The following is a 25,585-nucleotide window of genomic DNA, read 5'->3' as shown; positions in this document are numbered from 1 at the left end:
TCTTCTATGAACTCACCATACTCCGTACGGAATACTTTTGGGTGTCTTCTTTCTAGAATGGGGTCATTTGTGGGGTTCCTATACTGCCCTGGCATTTTAGGGGCCCTAAACCGTGAGGAGTAGTCTTGAAACCAAATGTCGCAAAATGACCTGTGAAATCCTAAAGGTACTCATTGGACTTTGGGCCCCTTAGCGTACTTTGGGTGTAAAAAAGTGCCACACATGTGGTACCGCCGTACTCAGGAGAAGTAGTATAATGCGTTTTGGGGTGTATTTTTACACATACCCATGCTAAGTGGGAGAAATATCTCTGTAAATGACAATTGTTTGATTTTTTTACACACAATTGTCCATTTACATAGAAATTTCTCCCACCCAGCATGGGTATGTGTAAAAATACACCCTAAAACACATTATACTACTTTTCCTGAGTACGGCGGTACCACATGTGTGACACTTTTTTGCAGCCTAGGTGCGCTAAGGGGCCCAACGTCCTATTCACAGATCATTTTGAAGCATTTGTTTTCTAGACTACTCCTCGCGGTTTAGGGCCCCTAAAATGCCAGGGCAGTATAGGAACCCCACAAGTGACCCCATTTTAGAAAGAAGACACCCCAAGGTATTCCGTTAGGTGTATGGCGAGTTCATAGAAGATTTTATTTTTTGTCACAAGTTAGTGAAAAATGACACTTTGTGAAAAAAAAACAATAAAAATTAATTTCCGCTAACTTTTGACAAAAAATAAAATCTTCTATGAACTCGTCATACACCTAACAGAATACCTTGGGGTGTCTTTTTTTCTAAAATGGGGTCACTTGTGGGGTTCCTATACCGCCCTGGCATTTTACAGGCCCAAAACCGTGAGTAGTCTGGAAACCAAATGTCTCAAAATGACTGTTCAGGGGTATAAGCATCTGCAAATTTTGATGACAGGTGGTCTATGAGGGGGCAAATTTTGTGGAACCAGTCATAAGCAGGGTGGCCTTTTAGATGACAGGTTGTATTGGGCCTGATCTGATGGATAGGAGTGCTAGGGGGGTGACAGGAGGTGATTGATGGGTGTCTCAGGGGGTGGTTAGAGGGGAAAATAGATGCAATCAATGCACTGGGGAGGTGATCGGAAGGGGGTCTGAGGGGGATCTGAGGGTTTGGCCGAGTGATCAGGAGCCCACACGGGGCAAATTGGGGCCTGATCTGATGGGTAGGTGTGCTAGGGGGTGACAGGAGGTGATTGATGGGTGTCTCAAGGTGTGATTAGAGGGGGGAATAGATGCAAGCAATGCACTGGCGAGGTGATCAGGGCTGGGGTCTGAGGGCATTCTGAGGGTGTGGGCGGGTGATTGAGTGCCCTAGGGGCAGATAGGGGTCTAATCTGATAGGTAGCAGTGACAGGGGGTGATTGATGGGTAATTAGTGGGTGTTTAGGGTAGAGAATAGATGGAAACACTGCGCTTGGGTGGTGATCTGATGTCGGATCTGCGGGCGATCTATTGGTGTGGGTGGGTGATCAGTTTGCCCGCAAGGGGCAGGTTAGGGGCTGATTGATGGGTGGCAGTGACAGCGGGTGATTGATGGGTGGCAGTGACAGGGGGTGATTGATGGGTGGCAGTGACAGGGGGTGATTGATGGGTGATAGGTGATTGGCAGGTGATTGACAGGTGATCAGTGGGTTATTACAGGGAAGGACAGATGTAAATATTGCACTGGCGAATTGATAAGGGGGGGTCTGAGGGCAATCTGAGCGTGTAGGCGGGTGATTGGGTGCCCGCAAGGGGCAGATTAGGGTCTGATCTGATGGGTAACAGTGACAGGTGGTGATAGGGGGTGATTGATGGGTAATTAGTGGGTGTTTAGAGGAGAGAATAGATGTAAACGCTGCGCTTGGGTGGTGATCTGATGTCGGATCTGCGGGCGATCTATTGGTGTGGGTGGGTGATCAGATTGCCCGCAAGGGGCAGGTTAGGGGCTGATTGTTGGGTGGCAGTGACAGGGGGTGATTGATGGGTGATAGGTGATTGGCAGGTGATTGACAGGTGATCAGTGGGTTATTACAGGGAAGGACAGATGTAATTAATGCACTGGCGAATTGATAAGGGGGGGGGGTCTGAGGGCAATCTGAGCGTGTGGGCGGGTGATTGGGTGCCCGCAAGGGGCAGATTAGGGTCTGATCTGATAGGTAAAAGTGACAGGTGGTGATAGGGGGTGATTGATGGGTGATTGATGGGTAATTAGTGGGTGTTTAGAGAAGATAACAGATGTAAACGATACATTTGGGAGGTAATCTGACGGCGGGTTTGCGGGCGATCTAATGGTGTGGGTGGGTGATCAGATTGCCCGCAAGGGGCAGGTTAGGGGCTGATTGATGGGTGGCAGTGACAGGGGGTGACAGGGGGTGATTGATGGGTGATAGGTGATTGGCAGGTGATTGGCAGGTGATCAGTGGGTTATTACAGGGAAGAACAGATGTAATTAATGCACTGGTGAATTGATAAGGGGGGGTCAGAGGGCAATCTGAGCGTGTGGGCGGGTGATTGGGTGCCCGCAAGGGGCAGATTAGGGTCTGATCTGATAGGTAAAAGTGACAGGTGGTGATAGGGGGTGATTGATGGGTGATTGATGGGTAATTAGTGGGTGTTTAGAGGAGAGAATAGATGTAAACAATGGATTTGGGAGGTGATCTGATGTCGGATCTGTGGGCGATCTATTGGTGTGGGGGGGTGATCAGATTGCCCGCAAGGGGCAGGTTAGGGGCTGATTGATGGGTGGCAGTGACAGGGGGTGATTGACGGGTGATTGACAGGTGATTGACAGGTGATTGACAGGTGATCAGGGGGATACATGTATACAGTAAACAGGGGGGGGGTGGTCTGGAGGGGGGGGGTCTGGGGAGAATCTGAGGGGTGGGGGGTGATCAGGAGGGGGCAGGGAGCAGGGGGGGGGGGGATAAAAAAAATAGCGTTAACAGATAGTGACAGGGAGTGATTGATGGGTGATTAGGGGGGTGATTGGGTGCAAACAGGTGTCTGGGGGGTGGGCAGGGGGGGTTTGATGGGTGCTGTGGGCGATCTGGGGCAGGAGGGGGAGAAATCAGTGTGCTTGGGTGCAGACTAGGGTGGCTGCAGCCTGCCCTGGTGGTCCCTCGGACATTGGGACCACCAGGGCAGGAGGCAGCCTGTATAATACACTTTGTAAACATTACAAAGTGTATTATACACTTTGTATGCGGCGATCGCGGGGTTAACATCCCGCCGGCGCTTCCGTATAGCCGGCGGGATGTTGCGGCGGGCGAGCGGTGACAGGCGCCGGCGGAGGATCGCGTCACGGATGACGCGATCGCTCCGCCCATGCCCTTAGAAGGACCGCCGCCTCTGTGGGTGAGCCGGTCCTTCAGGGCTCCACTTCCCGGCCGCCTCTGTGCGTTAGGCGGTCGGGAAGTGGTTAAATAAACACATGAGGTAACTTCAAAAGAACATTGCATAGTTACCTCGCCATCAGTTCTTCTTAGAAGCTCACCATTTTCTTCTGACAATGAACCCTTTCAGTTCTGACAACATTTTGTCAGAACTGAAATATATCAGTTGCTGTCAGTTATATATCAGTTGCTGCCAGTTTTAGCTGAGAGGACAACTGATGTGTCAGGTAATGTCCATGTTTTCCTATGGCTCAAGTGGGCGATGTTACAGTTTAACTGTGTGCTGACCAGAAAGCTGTTATGGGGTAATGGCCATTTTCAAAATGGAGGACGGAGAATTCACTTGATCACAGTGAACAAACAGGACGCAGGAGAAGAGAAAGAGATTGAGGAGTAGACTACAAGGGAGGTAAGTATGACTTGTGTATGTTTATTTTGATTTTTAATTTTCAGTTCAGGTTTTCTTTAATCATTGTCATGAATAAACTGTTGTATGGGGAACTGTTTGTAGGCTGTCAGAAGTAAACGAAGTCTACCTACAATGACAGTTAAGCCTAGCTCTAAATAGCTACCTTATTGTCCCCGTACATACCTAGACACCACTAGGGCTGAGTCTTGCAGAGTGTGGTTGAATATCACAGCCTTGTGTTAGCTTGAATAAGGCTGCTCACCCTCTCTATTTTTGTTGAGAACCCCATCAGGAATTGTCTCTGCAGGCTTGCCATGGGGCCGGTTCCTGACAATCACGGCCCCGTGCCTATACTTCCCCACATCCACCCACCATTTGTTTATGTATTTACTTGTTTTATTTCTTCATCACATTCAGTTTTCAGAGGCAAAGTTAGTGACAGGTTTAGCACTTGCTTGGCCAATAAAATAAATTATGATCACAGTTTACCATTTTGTAAGTGCAAAGTTTACCCATCAGGTTAATATAACTGAATGGCCCAGATACTGACAATTGTATGTCCATAATCTACAGATTTTCCATGGCATCCAAAAATTGAAGAAATCTCCCCCCTCATCCTACAAGTCCACCGTGAGACCACCGTGGTATGTAAAATCTCCGGCTACTTCCCAGTAGACCTCCAAGTGACTTGGTTAGAGAAGAAGGGAGGGCAAGTGAGAGACTGTTCATATAACAAGCGGTACAGAATAACTCCTATACAGCATGAGAGAATGGCTGATAACACTTTCATCTGCTCACCCTCCTTATCCTTCACACCAACGTCAGACAAGGAGGAGCTGGAGATCATCTGCAGAGTGGAACACCCCAGCCTGGAGCAGCCAATAGAAAGAAGCACCGGACCTCCCAGGGTAAACGGTGAGTCTCTGTGCTCAAGATTTGCTCACATTTGTACAGCACATCTGCAGAGCCACTCTACAGTCACTCTGCTGTCTGCACTATTATATTTTTTATTATTTTATCAAGCACCACTTTCCTCTTCGTTAGTGTTTGAAGTACAATACAGACAACAGTGTGGACCATGTACTGTACAGTGGGAACATCCAGCAAAGCAAGCACACGATACAAGTAAAAATGTGCATGCATAGTTCATGCATAGTAGGATAACATCTGGCCATATAGGTACAATAAGGGGAGGTGTCTGCCCTTCTATGATTACAATCTAGAGGATAGATGGAAACAATGGGTAAGGTGACAAAGGAGGTAGCAGATTATGCTCTTCCGAAGTGATGCATTTCAAAAATGTTCCTGATGGTTTCAAGGCTTGGAGAATGGAGGACAGGAAATGGAAAGAGATTGAAAGGAGGAGTGAAACTTGTGAGAAGTCCTGCAAAAGAGAGAGGCGGTAACCATGGAAGTGGATAGGAAGGTTTGCTATAAAGAGCAAAGGTTCGGGTGGTATTTGGTAATTAGTGAGAACATGCATGGAAGGAACAATATGAGGAAAGTTTTGTATGGTAGTGTTAGGAGTTGTAACTGGATCCTCTTGGATATTGGCAGCCCCTGGAGGGACTGACAAGGAGGGGCTGCATCAGAGGAGCTGGAGGAGAAGGAGAAGAAATAGGCAGCAGAGTTCAGTAGGAACTGGAGAGGAGCCAGTCTGTTTTGGTACACGAGGGATGTTACAGTAGTCAAGGCAGGAATGGGAAACGGACATGTTTGGGATATATTTTGAGATTAAAGTAGCAGAAAGTAGTTTATGAGGTAATACAGCACAGTCCCCCTTATCCGGAATTCAGGCAACCGAAAGTCTCAACTAACTTGCATGCCTGAGGGATAAGGGGAACCTCTTTTGAGGTGCTTCCTGTGGGTGCGGGCAAGCTATAAAATACTTACCGAGGCTCCAGCGATGTCTGGCAGTCTCCCTGAACCTCCTCCCAGGCTCCTAGTGGCTTCCAGCATCTGTGTATGGGAGCTGGCGTGTCACATGACCAAATGCAGATAACAACTCTCACACCTTAGTTTCCGTGCACTGGGGAAGCCGGGAAGCCGCCTGGAGCCCGCAAGTAGATCAAGTGAGACTGCCAGACATTGCTGGAGCCCCAGTAAGTATTTCAGGGAGGAGGTTTGCGCGATTTTGGCCAGTTGCTCAAGCAACCGGCAAGCACATGTATCCAGCATCAGGCAATCCCTGCCATTGCCGGATACCGAAGACTTTGCTGTATGAGGGTCAAATGATAATTCAAGTAGATAGAAAACAAACAGGTGAAGCACTACTGTGTGTAGTAGAGTACATGTGATTAAGACTCAATAATTGGAATAACACATTTGGTGGTTGCTCAGTCACAACAGGATTTGATTGATTGTAGGAAATATCCCCCACCCACTCAGGTCTCTGGTCTTCTTGGGATACATAGTTGCATTGCTACATAGTTAGCTTGGTTGAAAAAAGACATCCATCCATCAAGTCCAACAAGAAAAAAATGCTACTTCAATACGCAGGTTGTGGTAGGTGAGGGACTGGGGGATTGGGGAGGGGTTATTAACAATGACTGTAAGAGTATTGCACTGTCCATGGCAGTTTAACTCAGGGTTCTTTTTCTTTTCAAATTTTTACTCAATTAGTCCTTTTTTTTAAAAACAAAGGGAATAGTTTTTGTGGTCACAGAGAGAATCTATCATTATATATTGGTGTCACCTTGGCCTCTGACCTCTCCTTCATCCCACACATCCAAAACATCACCAGAGCCTGCAATTTCCACCTCCGTAATATCTCCAAGATCCGCCCCTTCTTAAACCCGGACACGACCAAACTGCTCATCCATGTTCTCATCATCTCCCGCCTTGATTACTGTAACTCCCTTCTTTCTGGCCACCCCTTGAAACACACTGCCCCCCTTCAATCAGTGATGAACGCGGCTGCAAGACTCATCCATTCTTCGCACCGCTCCGTATCCACATCTCCCCTTTGTGTATTCCTGCACTGGCTCCCTATCCGTTTCAGGATAAATTTCAAGATTCTATGCCTGGCGTATAAATCTGTGCACAAAACCTGCCCTACCTACATCTCGGAGCTTGTTCACAGGTATACACCAGGTCGCCCCCTCCGATCCTCCAACGACCTTCGCCTTACCACCCCACGCATTTCACACTCCCATGCCCGCCTGCAGGATTTCTCAAGAGCTGCCCCCACCCTCTGGAATGCCCTTCCACCACCCATTAGACTTGCTCCCTCTTTCAACACATTCAAGCAAGCCCTCAAAACCCACCTCTTTAGGATGGCCTACCCACCTCCTACCACACAGTAACTCTCTAAGGAATATTTAACAGCCCCCCCTAGTGTTTCCACCCCACCCTTTAGATTGTAAGCCTCTGGCAGGGTCCTCCATTCCCTAATCTACAGTATCATATGCTCCTGTCCTATGACAATCTGTACTTGTATTACTGGGCCTACCTAACCAGCCCATATTGCATGATCATGTATTTTGTACAATTTGTATGTATAACTTTGTTCTATGTTGTATAACCTTGTCTGTCATCCTTGTATCGTTGTATATATTTATTGTCCAGCGCTGCGTAATATGTTGGTGCTTTATAAATACAATAAATAATAATAATAATAATATATAACTTTGGATTATTCTAAAACAAACAGTTTATAATTGTAAAGATTGTACTGAGTAACGACCATCGTCGGTCAAACTCTTTTCAAGTCTCATTATTTTTCCTCTCCCATTTCCTCGCAGTGGCCCCCCAGGAGAAGACAGAGGTGACATTAACCCCTTATGGATCAGACCGGGTGATGTGCTCTCTGAGCCTGATGAGGTTTTACCCTCAGGACATTCAGATTACATGGACATATGAAGACCAGGAAACTTTACCATCAAAGAAGAAGATTACTCAGGTGGATGATGAGAAAGTGTTTGATGCTATCAGTGAGTGTATAGTTCCCTGGAGATACATCCAGTCCTCCCTGCGTGTGACCTGGTCACATGACTCCCTGCAGGAGGCGGGATCCAGAGCCGTGACTACAGCAGGTAAAGTTTTATCATTGTATCGCCATGCAGTGTGCTCTATACAATAACAACAATCACACCTAACATGTACAGGGATCTCCCACTATTGTTGACTTAGTTTGGCTGTATGTATGGCAAAGACTAATGCAAACATTATTTCAGCGTGCTTACAGGCCAGTTTTACACTGGCTGTGTTGTAATGAGATGCTCCTGCCACATCGCACCGAAAAAAATGTCAGTCATATGACCCTGCGGGTAGAGTGCGCCGACAGGGTTAAATACATGGACCCACCCCTCGCTCAGTGACACACTTCCTGCTGGACAGGAAGTGCGTCACGGGGAATCCCTTTGTTCCACGCATGCACGCCACACCATTAAGTTTACACTGCATCGCCCGTAGACTTGCATTACAGCAGTGTCCATGTGTTAAGCACGGTGCCTGCGGTAACAGGCTGCAGCTCTTATGTCGGATTGGATGCTTCCAGTGCACCGCATTAAGAGAGCAAGACTCCATACACTTGCATTGCTTTTGCGGCACCTTGGGGTATAAAGTGTAAAAGGGGCCACAGTGTTTTATTTGCCTATAAAGCAAAGTGACTTCACAGTTTTTCTAACAGAAACTGAGAATTAGTCTGCTGGCAGTCACGGAGTTAGTCTAAATGTAAAAAATAACTATCACAGGCTCCAGCCTTGTCCAGTTACTTCTAAAGTCGGTTGGAAGCTGGAACATTTCGGGCCTGCTAGTCCTTCTTCAGGAGCACTCAATATTGATGCATGTCTGGGTAACCAGTTGATTGACTTCTTGCAGAATGGGGGCACAGTGGCTCCTACTATTATTATTATAGTATTTATAAAGCGCCAACATATTACGAAGCGCTGGACAATAAATAGGGATACATACAATGTAAACAAGGGGTGTCAGACAGATGGTAGCACACAGTTATACAATGTACCAGAAGGATGTACATGCAATCCAGTTGCTTTATCATGAGATTTTACAGAGACCCAGCAATTTAAGTCTGAGGAGACCCTGCCAAAGGCTTGCAATCTACGGGAGGGGGGAGGGGCACATTAGGTAGGGCACTGAGAGTCCAAACAGAAAGTGATCCATGAGAGCAGAATCATTCCAATTAGTTGAAATGGCCCAACGCCTAAATTCTGTGGCATACTCCTCTACTGTTTGGTGACCTTGTCACAAGTTCCTTAACTTTTGAACTGCAGTAGAGGTAACATCAGGATCAGAGTACAAGACAGACATTGCTTTAAACAAGTTGTCCACTGAAGTTAAGGCTTCATGCTCAGGGGGTAGGCCGTAATCCCAGAATTGTGGATCTCCTTGCAATAGAGATATGACAAATGACACTTTTAGAGATTCTGAACCAGAGGAATGAGAACGCACTTTGAAGTATGTTAGGCAGTTATTCATCAAATTGCTGAACTGCGATCTGGCGCCAGATTTTTTTTTCTGGAATAGGCATTTTGGGATCCTTAGTTTCCCGAGGAGTTAAAGGAAGTACAGAACGTCCATCAGAATGAACAGGAAGTCCAGCATGAGACATGGCATTGGCCAATTGAATTTGTTGTGCAGATACCTGTTCCAAGAGAAGATTCACACTTCCTGTGAGGAGCAATATTTGTTGTCTTAGATCCTCCATGATGGAGACCCCCGTTAGTCTCCTCGGTTTAGGGGATATCTGGCCTGTGATACTGTCAGGCTTGTCTAGCTACTTGCTATAGGTCAGACAGTATGCTCATATGACTGACCTATAGCTCAGCCCTAACACCTGGGTCAAAAAACGAATACTGCAAAGCGGTCGCCCTGTGGGAATTAGTTCATGCCACATTAGCACTTGCTCTGGTGGTGTGAGCCCTGGAGTGAGTTGTTTGCACCTGTCCTCCCCCCCCCTCTGGAGTGTTGTGTGTGAGCCAGCCCTGAGCTCTAAAGCTTGGGGTGACCCATGCTTCACTCTTTTCTCATGTGGTGCCCCCAAGTTAATGCGCATGTAGCAGAACGCAATGGACGTTAAGGTAAGTGCCTGTTTTTAATATTGGGAGGTTGGAGCGGACGGCTCCCCCCGGCGCTGGCCGCGCTTGGGGGGGGGGGGGTCGTCCACGCCACCCAGCTTCCCCCTCCGGGGTGCTGCTGTGGTTCCCAGGCAGTGAGAGTGCCTGGGACCCCGCGGTCCCCCGGTTGTATGGGGGCATTGGGAAGCCTCCCCGTGGCGCTCCTGGATAGTGCTAGTGTGGCATGAACTAATTCCCACAGGGCGACCGCTTTGTGGTATTCGTTTTTTGACCCTGCATAGTTTGGCGTGCGAAAGCAAATGCATATTTGCATGAGCATTGCCTCATGATTAGCCAATTGAGCCAGATTTGCAGAGCCAGACTTGCTAGGGTTAAAACTTGGTGTTAGAGCACGCATACATTTTCCTCAGGTAAGCACACTTTAAACTTTGTGTAACTTGAATGGAATCCTGAAGTAGGGCTTTAAAGAAGGATGCAAAAAAACTCCAAAAACTGAAAAAACCCTTACAATCCGAAAAATTATGTTTTGCAGATTTTCTTGCCCGGCCAGTAGTAGAGATGCTGCAGCTACAGCCAGTATTGGTTAATAAGAAGACACAAGTGCACTGTACAATGTCACACTTCTATCCTGATCAGCTGACTGTCAGTTGGCTTAAGAGAGAAATGGGGAAGCAAGAAATGACTCCTATAGGAAACGCTGGAAGATTCAGGATTGTAGACAGCAGATCTGAGCTCCAGACAGATAAAACATTTACCCATAATGCAATTCTGGAGATCACCCCGTCACTGGAGGATCAGGGGTCAGAGGTCATCTGCAGGGTGGAGCACCCCAGTCTGGAGGAGCCAATAGAGAGGACAGCAGGCCCCCTACAGGTGATGGGTGAGTCCTCTGCTGTACATTATAGTTACTGTACATGAATTACTGATTACAGTATCTCATACACCATTCTTGTATTTGTATTTACACCTACATTCTACTCTATAATATACTAATGCTATGTTAATGAATAGTGATGATCATAACGTGATAAGTTCGCTAACGCAGCACACTTAAATATGCTTTTGATGAGTGTCAGGAACCGGCCCGCGGCACGCCTGCGTATACGGTTCCCGACTGCGCGTTTGACCAGATCAAGCGGGGAGCAGCCTTATTCGAGCTACAAACAAGGCGGTGACCCCTAAAAAGCTTCTTACTGCCACCACTAGCCGTTGCTAGACACGTCAACTCAGCTGTCGAGTGCTCAACACGCAATCTGCGTTTTCGTATTCGGGTCAGCCTTGCGCTTAGGCCAAATACGGGAACGCCACGCACCCACACACACAGTACAGTTGTACAGTAACACAGCACAATCAGGCACTGACTTGTAATGCAAGTTACACTGTCGTGCATCAAAACCACTAACAGCCGTTCCGAACGATACTGTTAGCCACTCCCACTCTGCTGTCAAGCGCAGAAGTGCCCCATACACACAATGCAATTACAATTTCCTATGGTAGTGTTGCTCAAGCATACAATTAGGCATCGACTTATACACAGCTACACTGCAGTCTCCTCTAGGCCAGTGGTTCCCAACCTTTTCCGGCCCGGGAACACTTTCTGACCATATTTTTCTCCGGGGAACGGCGGGGGGGGGGGGGGGGGGGGCGCAGGTGTTTGCGCGACCTAGTGGACAGTGCCGTGCTATTGGGGGGGGGGGGGCTGGGGTGCGGCTGCATAGCTAGCATAGTTGCCCCAGTATAGGGAGTTTAGTTGCCCCAGTATGGTTAGTATAGTTACCCCAGTATAGTGCCCCAGTATAGCTAGTATAGTGCCCCAGTATAGCTAGTATAGTCCCAGTATGGATAGGTAGTGCCCCAGTATAGCCAGTAAAGTGCCCAGTATAGCTAGTATAGTGCCCAGTATAGTGCCCAGTATAGCTAGCATGGTGCCCAGTGTCACAGACCGCAAGGCTGGTCTGCGGATGGGGTAAATCGATCAGCGTCAGAAATACTCTCACACGGTCATTTGTTCATCACGAAGGGTAACCCGCGTTCGCAATTTGATGAACTGACTCATGGAGGGAGCGTTCTGCCACTAACGGATTCACCACACACATACAATTCAAAGATCTGCCACCAAGCTAGTTACACAGCCCGCTACTGTAATTATACTAGGACTTGGAGAACGCTCTATTAACCCTTAGCAGTATGCAAGAATCTGGGTCAGATCGTTATATCTGGGCCGGGTTCTCGCATACGGGTTATAAGTGTATACTTCTATTAAACACAGGGTAGCGATTTCAGGAGAATAGGTACAATTGTGTATGTTCAGCAACAGGTCATAACCGCTAAACGATTTTTAAAACATTTAATAACAAAAAATGCATTACATACAGTTATATACACCTATTAACATATAAACACAGAGCTTTAAAATAAAAAGGAATAAAATCAGAAAATTCTTACTTAGCTAGCTGAGCAGTCCATTTGAAGAATGAAGAAAAATAGTCCAGTTTAAAGGTAGGCATTCAGGTTAAAAGTCCTTTGTACACAACATGCACCCGGTTCTCCTTGAGCACATGTCTGGACTTCCCTGGTCGATGGAAATTGAAGAACTGAGGAGGAGTTCCTCGCAAACACTTTTTACTGACCTGAGTTTTGGGGCGGTCACTACCTGGAAAGTAGGTGTGTTTAAGGCATGGTTACCTCCTGGCAGTCAGGTTGCCACCCACAGACTCAGAGCAAGGAATGTACCAATTATTAATAATTTGTGTGACTCGGCCCAAGATTGGTGCATTGCAAATCTGAGACCATATTCATAAGCAGCTTGCGACCCTGTATCGAACGAGGCTATGCATGCCTAGTCTAACGAATTCGCTCTACGCATGCCGGATAAAGTGGTTTCTCTGCTGATTCCTGATAGCTAGAAAATTGTAATTTAGGTGACTGATAGAACTGATTTCTAGATATCAGGAAATGTAATTTTTGTCTTGCTGTGCCAAACCTATTATGAATTATTAGTAAAGTAAATGTTCCCTTTGTTTGAAGCTATGAGCTTGGAGGGAAATTTGAATCTCAACCAGTTTGAGCTGGTTTGGTGGAGATGAGCTGAGTGACCAAATGGCCTCTGCCCAGGGAAGCTAGCCACTTGTGAAATTCTTTCCTGACACAGGATGTGGGGGAGGGCTGCTGCTCTCAGTAAGAGAGAGGGAAATTGACATCTATTGTGCATTTACCCAGGACTGACAGGAACTGTGCACGACCATGCGAAAATCGATGGCGCTAGCGCACGACTTTTCCGTAATGTTCATCACACCCAGTATAGCTAGCATAGTGCCCAATATAGCTAGCATAGTGCCCAGTATAGCTAGCATAGTGCCCAGTATAGGTAGGTAGTGCCCAGTATAGGTAGGTAGTGCCCCAGTATAGTGCCCAGTATAGCTAGTATAGTTGCCCCCAGTATAGCTAGTTTAGTTGCCCCCAGTGTAGGTAGTTTCGTTGCCCCCAGTATAGCTAGTTTAGTTGCCCCCAGTATAGCTAGTTTAGTTGCCCCCAGTATAGCTAGTTTAATTGCCCCCAGTATAGCTAGTACAGTTCCCCCCAGTATAGATGCCCAGTAGGGGGGAAGCAGCGCTAGAAGGAGGGGCAGTGGAGGCAGCGGTGGGGAGGGGGGAAATATCCCCCCCTCCCTCACCTGGGACCCCTCCTTCTGCCTCTCTCCCCCTCCATTTAGCGGTGGCAAGTGCGGGCTCGGCGGCGGGGAGACATACGCAGAATTACTCACCACTTCCAAGTTCCAAGCGCCGGCAATGTCATGTCGTCACACATCTCCGCCTTCAATGCCGCCCACTGTGCTTCCGCTAATCAGGAAGCACAGTGGGCGGCATTGAAGGCGGAGATCTGACGACATGACGCTGCCGGCGCTTGGAACACGGAAGTGGTGAGTAATTCTCTGCATGCCCGACCGCCGCCGAGCCGCACTTGCCACCGCTAAATGGAGGGGGAGAGAGGCAGAAGGAGGGGTCCCAGGTGAGGGAGGGGGGGGGGATATTTCCCCCCTCCCCACCACTGCCTCCACTGCCCTTCCTTCTAGCGCTGCTTCCCCCCTCCTGCACCCTATAGTAGGTACAGGTCTGGCGAGAGGCCAGACCTGTACGGCACACCAGGCAACATCCCGCGGCACATTAGTGTTAGTTTAGTGCAGCAGAAGTCAAGCTTATTAAATAATAATTTAATATTCCAGGAAAAAAGTGGAACAATGCAGAACAGAATATATACAAAAGATTACAAAAAACAAAATAAAAAGTTACAAAATTAAGAGTTTACAAAGATACACACAAAGCGATTTGCTTACCAAAATACAGGGATCCAGATAGAAGAACCTTGGACTTTTGTGGACGGACACAGTTCTGGCTTGACCAGGAGCCCCTTAGCTTGGGCCGGGAGTCCAGCTGCAGCTACCGTCAGAAGAGGACTGAGTTTAGGTATCTGTCCCCTGCTTTTTATAATGGAATATTTGCCTTGCTGTTTGGACGGGGGGAACTAGATTTAATTACATCCTCAGACATAATTGGATTTCCAGAGATCTAACATCCACATGTGAAAAGTGTATTATAGCAGACACACAACAAAAGACTTCCTTAACATCCAATTTCCCAAGGTAAAAGTCTATACATCAAAAGATTGCATTTTGGTTACAGGTAGCAGTTTGCCTGTAAACAGACACAGACAATCACATCCGAGATTGTCTGCTATTGTTCTCCCTCAGATGGCTGCTAATTAGCAGTACCCTGCTACCCCAGGAATACAAAGCAAATTTAGTTTCACAGACAATCACACCTGGGACAGCAGATCAAAGGTGACTGCTCGTGGCCTAATGAGCCCCTTCCTTGCCTATTGAAGGTGACTGGTTTATTCAATGAAGACAATGGCAGTTCCCTTGATCTCTGCCCTGAATGACTGTTTTAATCTACATACAGACATTATCCAGGTGACACCTTCCAAAAGCCAGACTGGCTGACATACCTACACCTCTGACAAAATATATAGCAGTCAGAAAAATGACAAAATATGTCCCTGTCTTACCCTTAACCTCATAACTAGCTGCTATATTCCTGACAATGAGGCTTGCTATATATTAGTATAGGAAGTGCCGGCGGGGTCGGCATGTGCATGGTATGTGCAGCAGGAATCTTGAATTGACATCAGGAGGATATTGGCGTGGGATCATTTCTGAGGATATTGGTATGGGATCAATAATTAAAGGTAAGTATTCATGGGTAATTAACCTCTTGAGGACCAGTGGTTTACACCCTCCTAGTGATCAGGCGATTTTTTACAACCCAGCACTTTGCAGCTTTAACAGTTTATTACTCGGCCGTACAACTTAGCGCAAAAAGTGAATCTTACCGCCTTTTCTTTTCACCAACAGAGCTTTCTGTTAGTGGTATCTGATTGCTGCTGCCATTTTCATTTTTTTTATTAATCAAAAAAGATCTTTTAGAAAAATTTAAATAAACAAAAAAAAACACATTTCTTTTTTCCCCACTCCCCCATAAACTTACCCTAGATCGGGATACATACACTACATAATACATACATAGGCATATACCTATGGTAGGGATTAGATTGTGAGCTACTCCTGGGGACAGTTAAGCGACAAGGCTGTACTTTGTACAGCGCTATGCTAGATCACAGCGCTGTACACATTTTTACCTTTTTGGTATGAAAATCAGCCTGCCAGCTCCAATCGCGGCTGGCAGGCTGATAATGAATCCCCACTCTGTTTATCCATAGGGAACGCGCGTGTTTGCTGCTAATCCCGCCCACTGCACTTTGACGCCAATTGGCATTATGTGGTCCCCAGAGAGCCACCCTCCCACCGCCCATCGGCAATAGGCGGTCGGGAGCTGGAACAGTACGGGTCTCAGCAACACATCAGTGTTACAGACTGATACACTTTACCGAAAAGAGGAAAGAAGGACATTAGTGTGCTTAGGCCCGAAAGGACTTTTTTCATTGCAACGTTTCAGTTGTCTCAGGAAGAACAACCTTTGATGGACCTTCTTCTGGGCTTCAGTGGTGTTGGGGTGTTAACACTTTACACAAGTTATTCTGCTTACTGCAGTTTATTGAACATACCCCTTATCCTGCTGTCATCTTCCAGTGCCTTTTAGAGGCATTAACCTCCCTGGCGGTATGATTATTTTTAGCCAGATTTTAGGGCAATTTTTTCACAAGCTTTTAAACCCTAAAAGCAGGAAAAAAATTATACCAAAGTGAAAATTGCAGCTGCCCCGGCACTTACTCACCTCCCTGGGATCCAGCTCTGCAATTCTTCCTCAGTCCTCCGGGTGGCACTGTACCCCTATAGTGAGATCGCAGGCTGTCAGACGACAAACACCCGAGGGATCCAGAGTCCCCGAGGAGGGGAAGAAGAATGGCTGCTGGTGTCTGGATCCCGGGGGAGGTGAGTTGAAATGCTGCACTGTCTCTGTATACCTCCTGGCGGCTACCCCGAGTCAGGCTCGCGATTACTGCTCCTGGCTTCTTTTTTTACCACCAAAGAGCAGGGGCCTTGCTAGCCTCAAAGATCAGTGGCATGTGCCCCGGATCTATTCTGGGGTGCCCCGGATGTCACCCAGGCACAGTCAGCTGTGGTGCCTTAGTGGGAGGCATGCTGGGAGCTGTGGTGCATCAGTCGGAGTTATGCTAGGTGCTATGGTGGCTCTATGTGGGCATACTGGGTGCTTTGGTGCCATGCTGGGTGCTGTGATGCCTTTATAGGGGCATGCAGGAAGTTGTGGTTTTTCGATGGGGAATGCTGGGAGTTGTGGTGCCTCAATGGGTGGTCAGAGCATGGGAGGGGTCCATTAAAAGTTCAGGGAATGCTATGGGGGAATGTCTTCCAGATAACCTGGCGGCAGGCCAGCCCGCCCAGCAGAAAACCAGACCAACCAGCACAGAAGCCAGGTAAGTCTGCATAGTTATGTTTACGTGACACTGCCTATTTGTGATATGCTGCATTTTTTGTAATTAATGGAGAGGAGCTTCATTCAAAATTTTTCTTGTCAGGCCTATTCAGACTGCTGTTAAGTTCTTGTAAATTTGGCTCCACCCACGACCACACCCATCTTCTGGTGCATGGCCACACCCATTTTTCGGCTGTAGTGCCTTAAAATGCCCCCGATCTCTGAGAATCCTAGCAACGCCCCTGCCAAGGAGGTTAATTAATGGACCCCATTTTACCTACACAGTATTAACTGGTCTGTCTCAGTACACATTCATCATGACTACTTGTAAAATAAGCAGTCTTTCCAATGTTTTGTCTCTAATTAAACCTCCATGACCTAATATATATCACTAATTTATGCTTATATGTTACAGTGACTACCGCAGCCCAGCAGCCCATAGAACTCACCATTAATAGCTCAGGAGATGTGGTGGCATCATTCAGTCTTTCCAGCTTTTACCCTGAAGATATACAGATCAGCTGGACCTGTGGGCCAACCCTGGAGAAGAAGCCATCAGTGGAGGAGGTCAGGGAGAATCCAGATGGCACATTTGCTGCTTCTTCTCAGTGCACAATTCCTGGACGTCTCTTTGAGGACCCACAATTTACAGTCAGAGTGAGCTGGAAACATGTATCTATGGAAAATCCAGAACACAGAGAGATATCTGTACGAGATCCAGGTAAGGAAACACCTTATTACACATTTGTAAATACAACAGGGCTGCACCATCCCTAAACATAACTCCAGATTGCTTCAAATGTCAAAATATACTTTACAAAGTCCCCTTGGCATCACACAGTTCAGTACTATACTATTCCAAGTTGCTCAAAGGGTAATCACCAGATGTATTTTACACGTATAATACCGTGGGTTTGCTGTCACAGAGTTCCAGTTGTTATAGTTACATTTTCACTAGCAAGACTGCACACTCCACCACTTTAGATCACAACCTGCAAACACATAAATCACTGTACATAGCGTGATACTATATCTGACTTTTCAGACCACCCAGTGTTCGTGATCCACACATGTGTCACACCACCTTCCACCACACTTCTATGTATTGTATACGCTCACCAGATACAAGCCACCTAAGGGAGCAGATGTGTCTAAGGTTTTATCACTGGCATCACAATGCAGCTCTGCAAACTTTGGCACAAACACCTCTCAGGCTCAGAAGTCTTCAATAAACTTTAATCCACATGTCCTCCATTAAATTTAAATTAAAACAAACAAACTGCTTGATTCACTAACCGGCACTAAGTGTTAGCGCCGGAGTAAAAAAGAGTTTCCGGCGCTAAGCCGGTTAGTGTGCCTTATCTGAGGTTAATGTGCCTTATCTGAGTTAGTGTGCCTTAAGTAGCTTTGTGCACACTAAACAGCTTTGTGCACACTAAAAGATGGACAAAGCTACATCACACACTGCAGATAAGGCACACTAACCTCAGATAAGGCACACTAACCTCAGATAAGGTTAGCGTTGTAGTTTGTGCCCACTAAGTGATAAGGCACACTAACTGGCTTAGCGCCGGTTAGTGAATCAAGCCCATAGAGTAAAACCTTTTTAAAAGTTTGAATGCACTGTGCTGACTGCACATTTACTTATCCAAAGTGGTAAACAGCGCGTCTATAGATCAAACAGTGGGGTCTGTCTGTCCTGGGTCCATTCTCAGTGTCGGTAACGTTGTCCTATGTCCCCCTCTTGGATGTCCTGTGGCTCCCCCTTGCTCTCTAAACAGCTGGCTGGTTCCTGGTTGAAGTCAGACGTACTGGCTCCGCTCCGCTAGTGCGTCTAACATCATCCAGGAACCGACCGACCATTAATTAGCTAACTGTTAATTAGCCAGCCATTGTCATGAATAAAAAAAGCTATATCAATTAAGATATCTTAGCGAGCTCCACACCTAAAATACTGAGCCTATCGTTCACTGTGGGTATGCTGCAAAAAGTCAAAAATGTTACACCATCATATACACCACACATTAAAAGTTATAAACTTTGCGCTGCCTCACAGTCCACTTAAAAGTAGAGTCCCTGGCTGCACAGCCACCGGGTTTGGTTCCACTTCAGTTTTCACGACCAATAAACCTCAAAGAAGAAGAAAAAATCTTCATCGCATAGACTATCAGCTCAAAGTTAAATCTTCCACCAGATATGGCCCGTGCAGTATTTTAAATGGTGACACCGTCTCCTTGTGCTCCACCACCCACAGGGACCACTCTCACCTTGAAGATGAAGATAAAGTTTTTTTCTTCTTCTTTGAGGTTTATTGGTCGTGAAAACTGAAGTGGAACCAAACCCGGTGGCTGTGCAGCCAGGGACTCTACTTTTAAGTGGACTGTGAGGCAGCACAAAGTTTATAACTTTTAATCATTGTCATGAATAAACTGTTGTATGGGGAACTGTTTGTAGGCTGTCAGAAGTAAACGAAGTCTACCTACAATGACAGTTAAAGAGAACCTGTACTGAGTAAAATTATTTAAAATAAACACATGAGGTAACTTCAAATGAACATTACATAGTTACCTTGCTATTGGTTCCTCTCAGAAGCGCACCATTTTCTTCAGACAGTGATCGCTTCTAGTTCTGACAACATTTTGTCAGAATTGAAATATATCAGTTGCTGTCAGTTATTTATCAGTTGCTGTCAGTTATAGCTGAGAGGACAACTGATGTGCCAGGTAATGTCTATGTTTTCCTATGGCTCAAGTGGGTGATATGACAAGCTGTTATGGGGTAATGACCATTTTCAAAATGAAGGACAGAGAATTCCCTTGATCCCAGTGGACAAACAAGACAAGACAAGACAAGACAAATAACATTTATATCGCGCTTTTCTCCTGGCGGACTCAAAGCGCCAGAGCTGCAGCCACTAGGACGCGCTCTATAGGCAGTAGCAGTGTTAGGGAGACTTGCCTAAGGTCTCCTACTGAATAGGTGCTGGCTTACTGAACAGGCAGAGCCGAGATTCGAACCCAGGTCGCCTGTGTCAGAGGCAGAGCCCTTAACCATTACACCATCTAGCCACAGCTCAAACAGGATGTGGGAAAGGAGAAAGAGATTGAGGAGTAGACTACACGGGAGGTAAGTATGACCAGTGTATGTTTATTTCACTTTTAATTTTCAGTACAGGTTTTCTTTAAGCCTAGCTCTAAATAGCTACCCTATTGTCCCCGTACATACCTAGACTGTCTGCTGTCTCAAAGGGCCTGCAGGATGCTCTGATGTTTTGAGCCTGAATGTAACAACTATGAGTTCCCCCTTTTTTTTTTTTTTTTTTTTGGTAGAATGTGAGGAAATTACAGTAGATTAATTTTGGATAAGGAGTTTGGATAGGGGTTGATGCTATCAGGGCATATTGTGTACAATAAAAAAACAGCTTCCAAGATTCAGAACTTGTAGTCCGCCAGGAGGTAGCATAAAGCTAGGTCTAGCCTGAGATCTAATCAGCTGCGTCCTCCCGCAAAAACAGCTTTGGACCTTTACATTTCTTCCTTTTTTATTTTGATGAGCAAATTGTCTTGTGTGTGCCTTTGTACTTTGTTTTTTGTTGAGGATGACGGCTAGTGGTGGCTGAGTCTTGCAGAGTGTGGTTAAGGGTGACAGCCGTGTGTTAGCTTGAATAAGGCTGCTCGCCCTCTCTATTTTGGTTGAAAACCCCATCAGGAATTGTCTCTGCAGGCTTGCCAGGGGCCGGTTCCTGACAATCATGGCCCCCTGCTATATTTCCCTACATCCACCAACCATTTGTTTATGTATTGATTTTTTTTATTTCTTCATCACATTCAGTTTTCAGAGGCAAAGTTTGTGACAGGTTTAGCACTTGCTTGGCCAATAAAATAAATTATGATCACAGTTTACCATTTTGTAAGTGCAAAGTTTACCCATCAGGTTAATATAGCTGAATGGCCCAGATACTGACAATTGTATGTCCATAATCTACAGATTTTCCATGGCATCCAAAAATTGAAGGAATCTCCCCCCTCATCCTACAAGTCCACCGTGAGACCACCGTGGTATGTAAAATCTGCGGGTACTTCCCTGAAGAACTCAAGGTGACTTGGATAGAGAAGAAGGGGGAGCGAGTCAGTGACTGTTCATATAACAAGCGGTACAGAATAACTCATATACAGCATGAGAGAAAGGCTGATAACTCATTCATCTGCTCACCCTTCTTATCCTTCACACCAACATCAGACAAGGAGGAGCTGGAGATCATCTGCAGAGTTGAACACCCCAGCCTGGAGCAGCCAATAGAAAGAAGCACCGGACCTCCCAGGGTAAACGGTGAGTCCCTTTGCTCAAGATTTGCTCACATTTGTACAGCACATCTGCAGAGCCACTCTACAGTCACTCTGCTGTCTGCACTACTATATTTTTTATTATTTTATCAAGCACCACTTTCCTCTTCGTTAGTGTTTGAAGTACAATACAGACAACAGTGTGGACCATGTACTGTACAGTGGGAACATCCAGCAAAGCAAGTACACAATACAAGTAGAAATGTGCATGCATAGTCCATGCATAGTAGGATAACATCTGGCCATATAGGTACAATAAGGGGAGGAGTCTGCCCTTCTATGATTACAATCTAGAGGATAGATGGAAACACTGGGTAAGGTGACAAAGGAGGTAGCAGATTATGCTCTTCCGAAGTGATGCATTTCAAAGTTGTTCCTTATGGTTTCAAGGCTTGGAGTATGGAGGACAGGGAATGGAAAGAGAGATCGAAAGGAGGAGTGAAACTTGTGAGAAGTCCTGCAAAACAGAGAGGTGGTAACCATGGAAGTGGATAGGAAGGTTTGCTATTAAGAGCAAAGGTTCGGGTGGTATTTGGTAATTAGTGAGAACATGCATGGAAGGAACAATATGAGGAAAGTTTTGTATGGTAGTGTTAGGAGTTGTAACTGGATCCTCTTGGTAATTGGCAGCCCCTGGAGGGACTGACAAGGAGGGGCTGCATCAGAGGAGCTGGAAGAGAAGGAGAAGAAATAGGCAGCAGAGTTCAGTAGGAACTGGAGAGGAGCCAGTCTGTTTTGGTACACGAGGGATGTTACAGTAGTCAAGGTGGGAATGGGAAACGGACGTGTTTGGGATATTTTATGTTTATACGGTAATACAGCACAGTCCCCCTTATCTGGAATTCAGGCAACCGAAAGTCTCAACTAACTGGCATGCCAGAGGGATAAGGGGGACCTCTTTTGAGGCGCTTCCTGTGGGTGCTGGCAGGCTATAAAATACTTACCGAGGCTCCAGCGATGTCTGGCAGTCTCCCTGAACCTCCTCCCAGGCTCCTAGTGGCTTCCGGCATCTGTGTATGGGAGCTGGCGTGTCACATGACCAAATGCAGATAACAACTCTCACACCTTAGTTTCCGTGCACTGGGGAAGCCGGGAAGCCGCCTGGAGCCCGCAAGTAGATCCAGTGAGACTGCCAGACATTGCTGGAGCCTCAGTAAGTATTTCAGGGGGGAGGTTTGTGCGATTTTGGCCAGTTGCTCAAGAAACCGGCAAGCACATGTATACAGCATCGGGCAATCCCTGCCATTGCCGGATACCGAAGACTGCTGTATGAGGGTCAAATGAAAACTCAGGAAGATAGAAAACAGACAGGTGAAGCACTACTGTGTGTAGTAGAGTACATGTGATTAAGACTCAATAATTGGAATAACACATTTGGTGGTTGCTCAGTAACAACAGGATTTGATTGATTGTAGGAAATATCCCCCACCCACTCAGGTCTCTGGTCTTCTTGGGATACATAGTTACATTGCTACATAGTTAGCTTGGTTGAAAAAAGACATTCATCCATCAAGTCCAACAAGAAAAAAATGCTACTTCAATACGCAGGTTGTGGTAGGTGAGGGACTGGGGAAGGGTTATTAACAATGACTGTAAGAGTATTGCACTGTCCATGGCAGTTTAACTCAGGGTTCTTTTTTGTTTTCAAGTTTTTACTCAATTAGTCCTTTTTTAAAAACAAAGGGAATAGTTTCCGTGAGTACAGAGAGAATCTATCATTATACAACTTTGGATTATTCTAAAACAAACTGTTTATAATTGTAAAGATTGTACTGAGTAACGACCATCGTCGGTCAAACTCTTTTCAAGTTTCATTTTCAAAAACTGTCTTGTTTTGTATTATGTTTCCTCACAGTGGCCCCCCAGGAGAAGACAGAGGTGACATTAACCCCTTATGGATCAGACCGAGTGATGTGTTCTCTGAGCCTGATGAGCTTTTATCCTCAGGACATTGAGTTTAGATGGATATACGAAGACAAGGAAACTTTACCATCAAAGAAGAAGATTATTCAGGTGGATGATGAGAAGGTGTTTGATGCTATCAGTGAGTGTATAGTTCCCTGGAGATACATCCAGTCCTCCCTGTGTGTGACCTGGTCACATGACTCCCTGCAGGAGGCGGGATCCAGAGCCGTGACTACAGCAGGTAATGTTTTATTATTGTATCACCATGCAGTGTGCTCTATACAATAACAACAATCACACCTAACATGTACAGGGACGTCCCACTATTATTGACTTAGTTTGGCTGTATGTATGGCAAAGACTAATGCAAACATTATTTCAGCGTGCTTACAGGCCAGTTTTACACTGGCTTTTTGTGTTATGGAGTGATGAGATGCTCCTGCCACATCGCACCGTAAAAAATGTCAGTCATAAGACCCTGCGGTAGAGTGCGCCGACGGTTAAATACATAGACTCACCCCCACTCAGTGACGCACTTCCTGCTGGACAGGAAGTACGTCATGGGGAATCCCTTTGTTCCGCGCATGCACGCCACACCATTAAGTTTACACTGCATCGCCGTAGACTTGCATTACAGCAGTGTCCATGTGTTAAGCACGGTGCCTGCGGTAACAGGCTGCAGCTCTTATGTCGGATTGGATGCTTCCAGTGCACTGCATTAAGAGAGCAAGGCTCCATACACTTGCATTGCTTTTGCGGCACCTTGGGGTATAAAGTGTAAAAGGGGCCACAGTGTTTTATTTGCCTATAAAGCAAAGTGACTTCACAGTTTTTCTAACAGAAACTGAGAATTAGTCTGCTGGCAGTCACTGAGTTAGTCTAAATGTAAAAAATAACTATCACAGGCTCCAGCCTTGTCCAGTTACTTCTAAAGTCGGTTGGAAGTATTTGGACATCAGTAGAACATTTCGGGCCTGCTAGTCCTTCTTCAGGAGCACTCAATATTGATGCATGTCTGGGTAACCAGTTGATTGACCTCTGGCAGTATGGGGGCACAGTGGCTCCTACTATTATTATTATAGTATTTATAAAGCGCCAACATATTACGAAGCGCTGGACAATAAATAGGGATACATACAATGTAAACAAGGGGTGTCAGACAGATGGTAGCACACGGTTACTCAATGTACCAGAAGGATGTACATGCAATCCAGTTGCTTGATCATGAGATTTTACAGAGACCCAGCAATTCAAGTCTGAGGAGACCCTGCCAAAGGCTTACAATCTACGGGAGAGGGGACGGACACATTAGGTAGGACACAGAGTCCAAACAGAAAGTGATCCATGAGAGCAGAATCATTCCAATTAGTTGAAACGGCTCAACGCCTAAATTCTGTGGCATACTCCTCTACTGTTTGGTGACCTTGTCACAAGTTCCTTAACTTTTGAACTGCAGTAGAGGTAACATCAGGATCAGAGTACAAGACAGACATTGCTTTAAACAAGTTGTCCACTGAAGTTAAGGCTTCATGCTCAGGGGGTAGGCGGTAATCCCAGGATTGTGGATCTCCTTGCAATAGAGATATGACAAATGACACTTTTAGAGATTCTGAACCAGAGAAATGAGAACGCACTTTGAAGTATGTTAGACAGTTATTCATTAAATTGCTGAACTGCGATCTGGTGCCAGAGAATTTTTCTGGAATAGGCGTTTTGGGATCCTTAATTTCCCGAGGAGTTAAAGGAAGTACAGAACGTCCATCAGAATGAACAGGAAGTCCAGCATGAGACATGGCATTGGCCAATTAAATTTGTTGTGCAGATACCTGTTCCAAGAGAAGATTCACACTTCCTGTGAGGAGCAATATTTGTTGTCTTAGATCCTCCATGATGGAGACCCCCGTTAGTCTCCTCGGTTTAGGGGATATCTGGCCTGTGATACTGTCAGGCTTGTCTAGCTACTTGCTATAGGTCAGACAGTATGCTCATATGACTGACCTATAGCTCAGCCCTAACACCTGCCTAAACTCCTGCCTAGTAACAAACTACACAGCCCTGCAGGTAGATGTAGCATACAACCTTGCAAATACAGTGGTGTGAAAAACTATTTGCCCCCTTCCTGATTTCTTATTCTTTTGCATGTTTGTCACACTTAAATGTTTCTGCTCATCAAAAACCGTTAACTATTAGTCAAAGATAACATCATTGAACACAAAATGCAGTTTTAAATGATGGTTTTTATTATTTAGTGAGAAAAAAAAACTCCAAATCTACATGGCCCTGTGTGAAAAAGTGATTGCCCCCCTTGTTAAAAAATAACTTAACTGTGGTCTATCACACCTGAGTTCAATTTCTGTAGTCACCCCCAGGCCTGATTACTGCCACACCTGTTTCAATCAAGAAATCACTTAAATAGGAGTCATCTGACGCAGAGAAGTAGACCAAAAGCACCTCAAAAGCTAGACATCATGCCAAGATCCAAAGAAATTCAGGAACAAATGAGAACAAAAGTACTGTAATTGAGATCT

General features: G+C 46.0%; 1 protein-coding gene and 1 gene segment (V, D, J or C); one reads left to right on the top strand and one right to left on the bottom strand.

Annotated features, from left to right (window-relative positions):
* Positions 1 to 25,585, bottom strand: part of LOC137524117 (uncharacterized) — a 515,954-nt gene that overhangs the window by 461,692 nt on the left and 28,677 nt on the right. For 17 of the 19 annotated variants that reach the window (XM_068243637.1, XM_068243636.1, XM_068243632.1 and 14 more), the window contains 2 exons: positions 17,259 to 17,485; positions 14,193 to 14,295 (listed from right to left, as the gene is read on the bottom strand). The gene's annotated coding sequence lies outside the window, so the exon portion shown is untranslated. The remainder of the gene's footprint in view (positions 1 to 14,192; positions 14,296 to 17,258; positions 17,486 to 25,585) is intronic. The other 2 variants (XM_068243647.1, XM_068243648.1) reach the window with 1 other exon arrangement.
* Positions 1 to 25,585, top strand: part of LOC137525932 (Ig heavy chain C region-like) — a 32,498-nt gene that overhangs the window by 4,824 nt on the left and 2,089 nt on the right. Inside the window, 6 exon segments of the C gene segment in view lie at positions 4,395 to 4,736; positions 7,565 to 7,855; positions 10,392 to 10,739; positions 17,225 to 17,530; positions 20,797 to 21,138; positions 23,008 to 23,298. Of these exon segments, the coding sequence occupies positions 4,395 to 4,736; positions 7,565 to 7,855; positions 10,392 to 10,739; positions 17,225 to 17,530; positions 20,797 to 21,138; positions 23,008 to 23,298 (1,920 nt within the window).

This window comes from Hyperolius riggenbachi, chromosome 7, assembly GCF_040937935.1.
Source record: "Hyperolius riggenbachi isolate aHypRig1 chromosome 7, aHypRig1.pri, whole genome shotgun sequence".
NCBI classification, from domain to species: domain Eukaryota; kingdom Metazoa; phylum Chordata; class Amphibia; order Anura; family Hyperoliidae; genus Hyperolius; species Hyperolius riggenbachi.
Note: the sequence above shows the minus strand (reverse complement) of the source record. Positions and strands in the feature narration are given on the sequence as shown.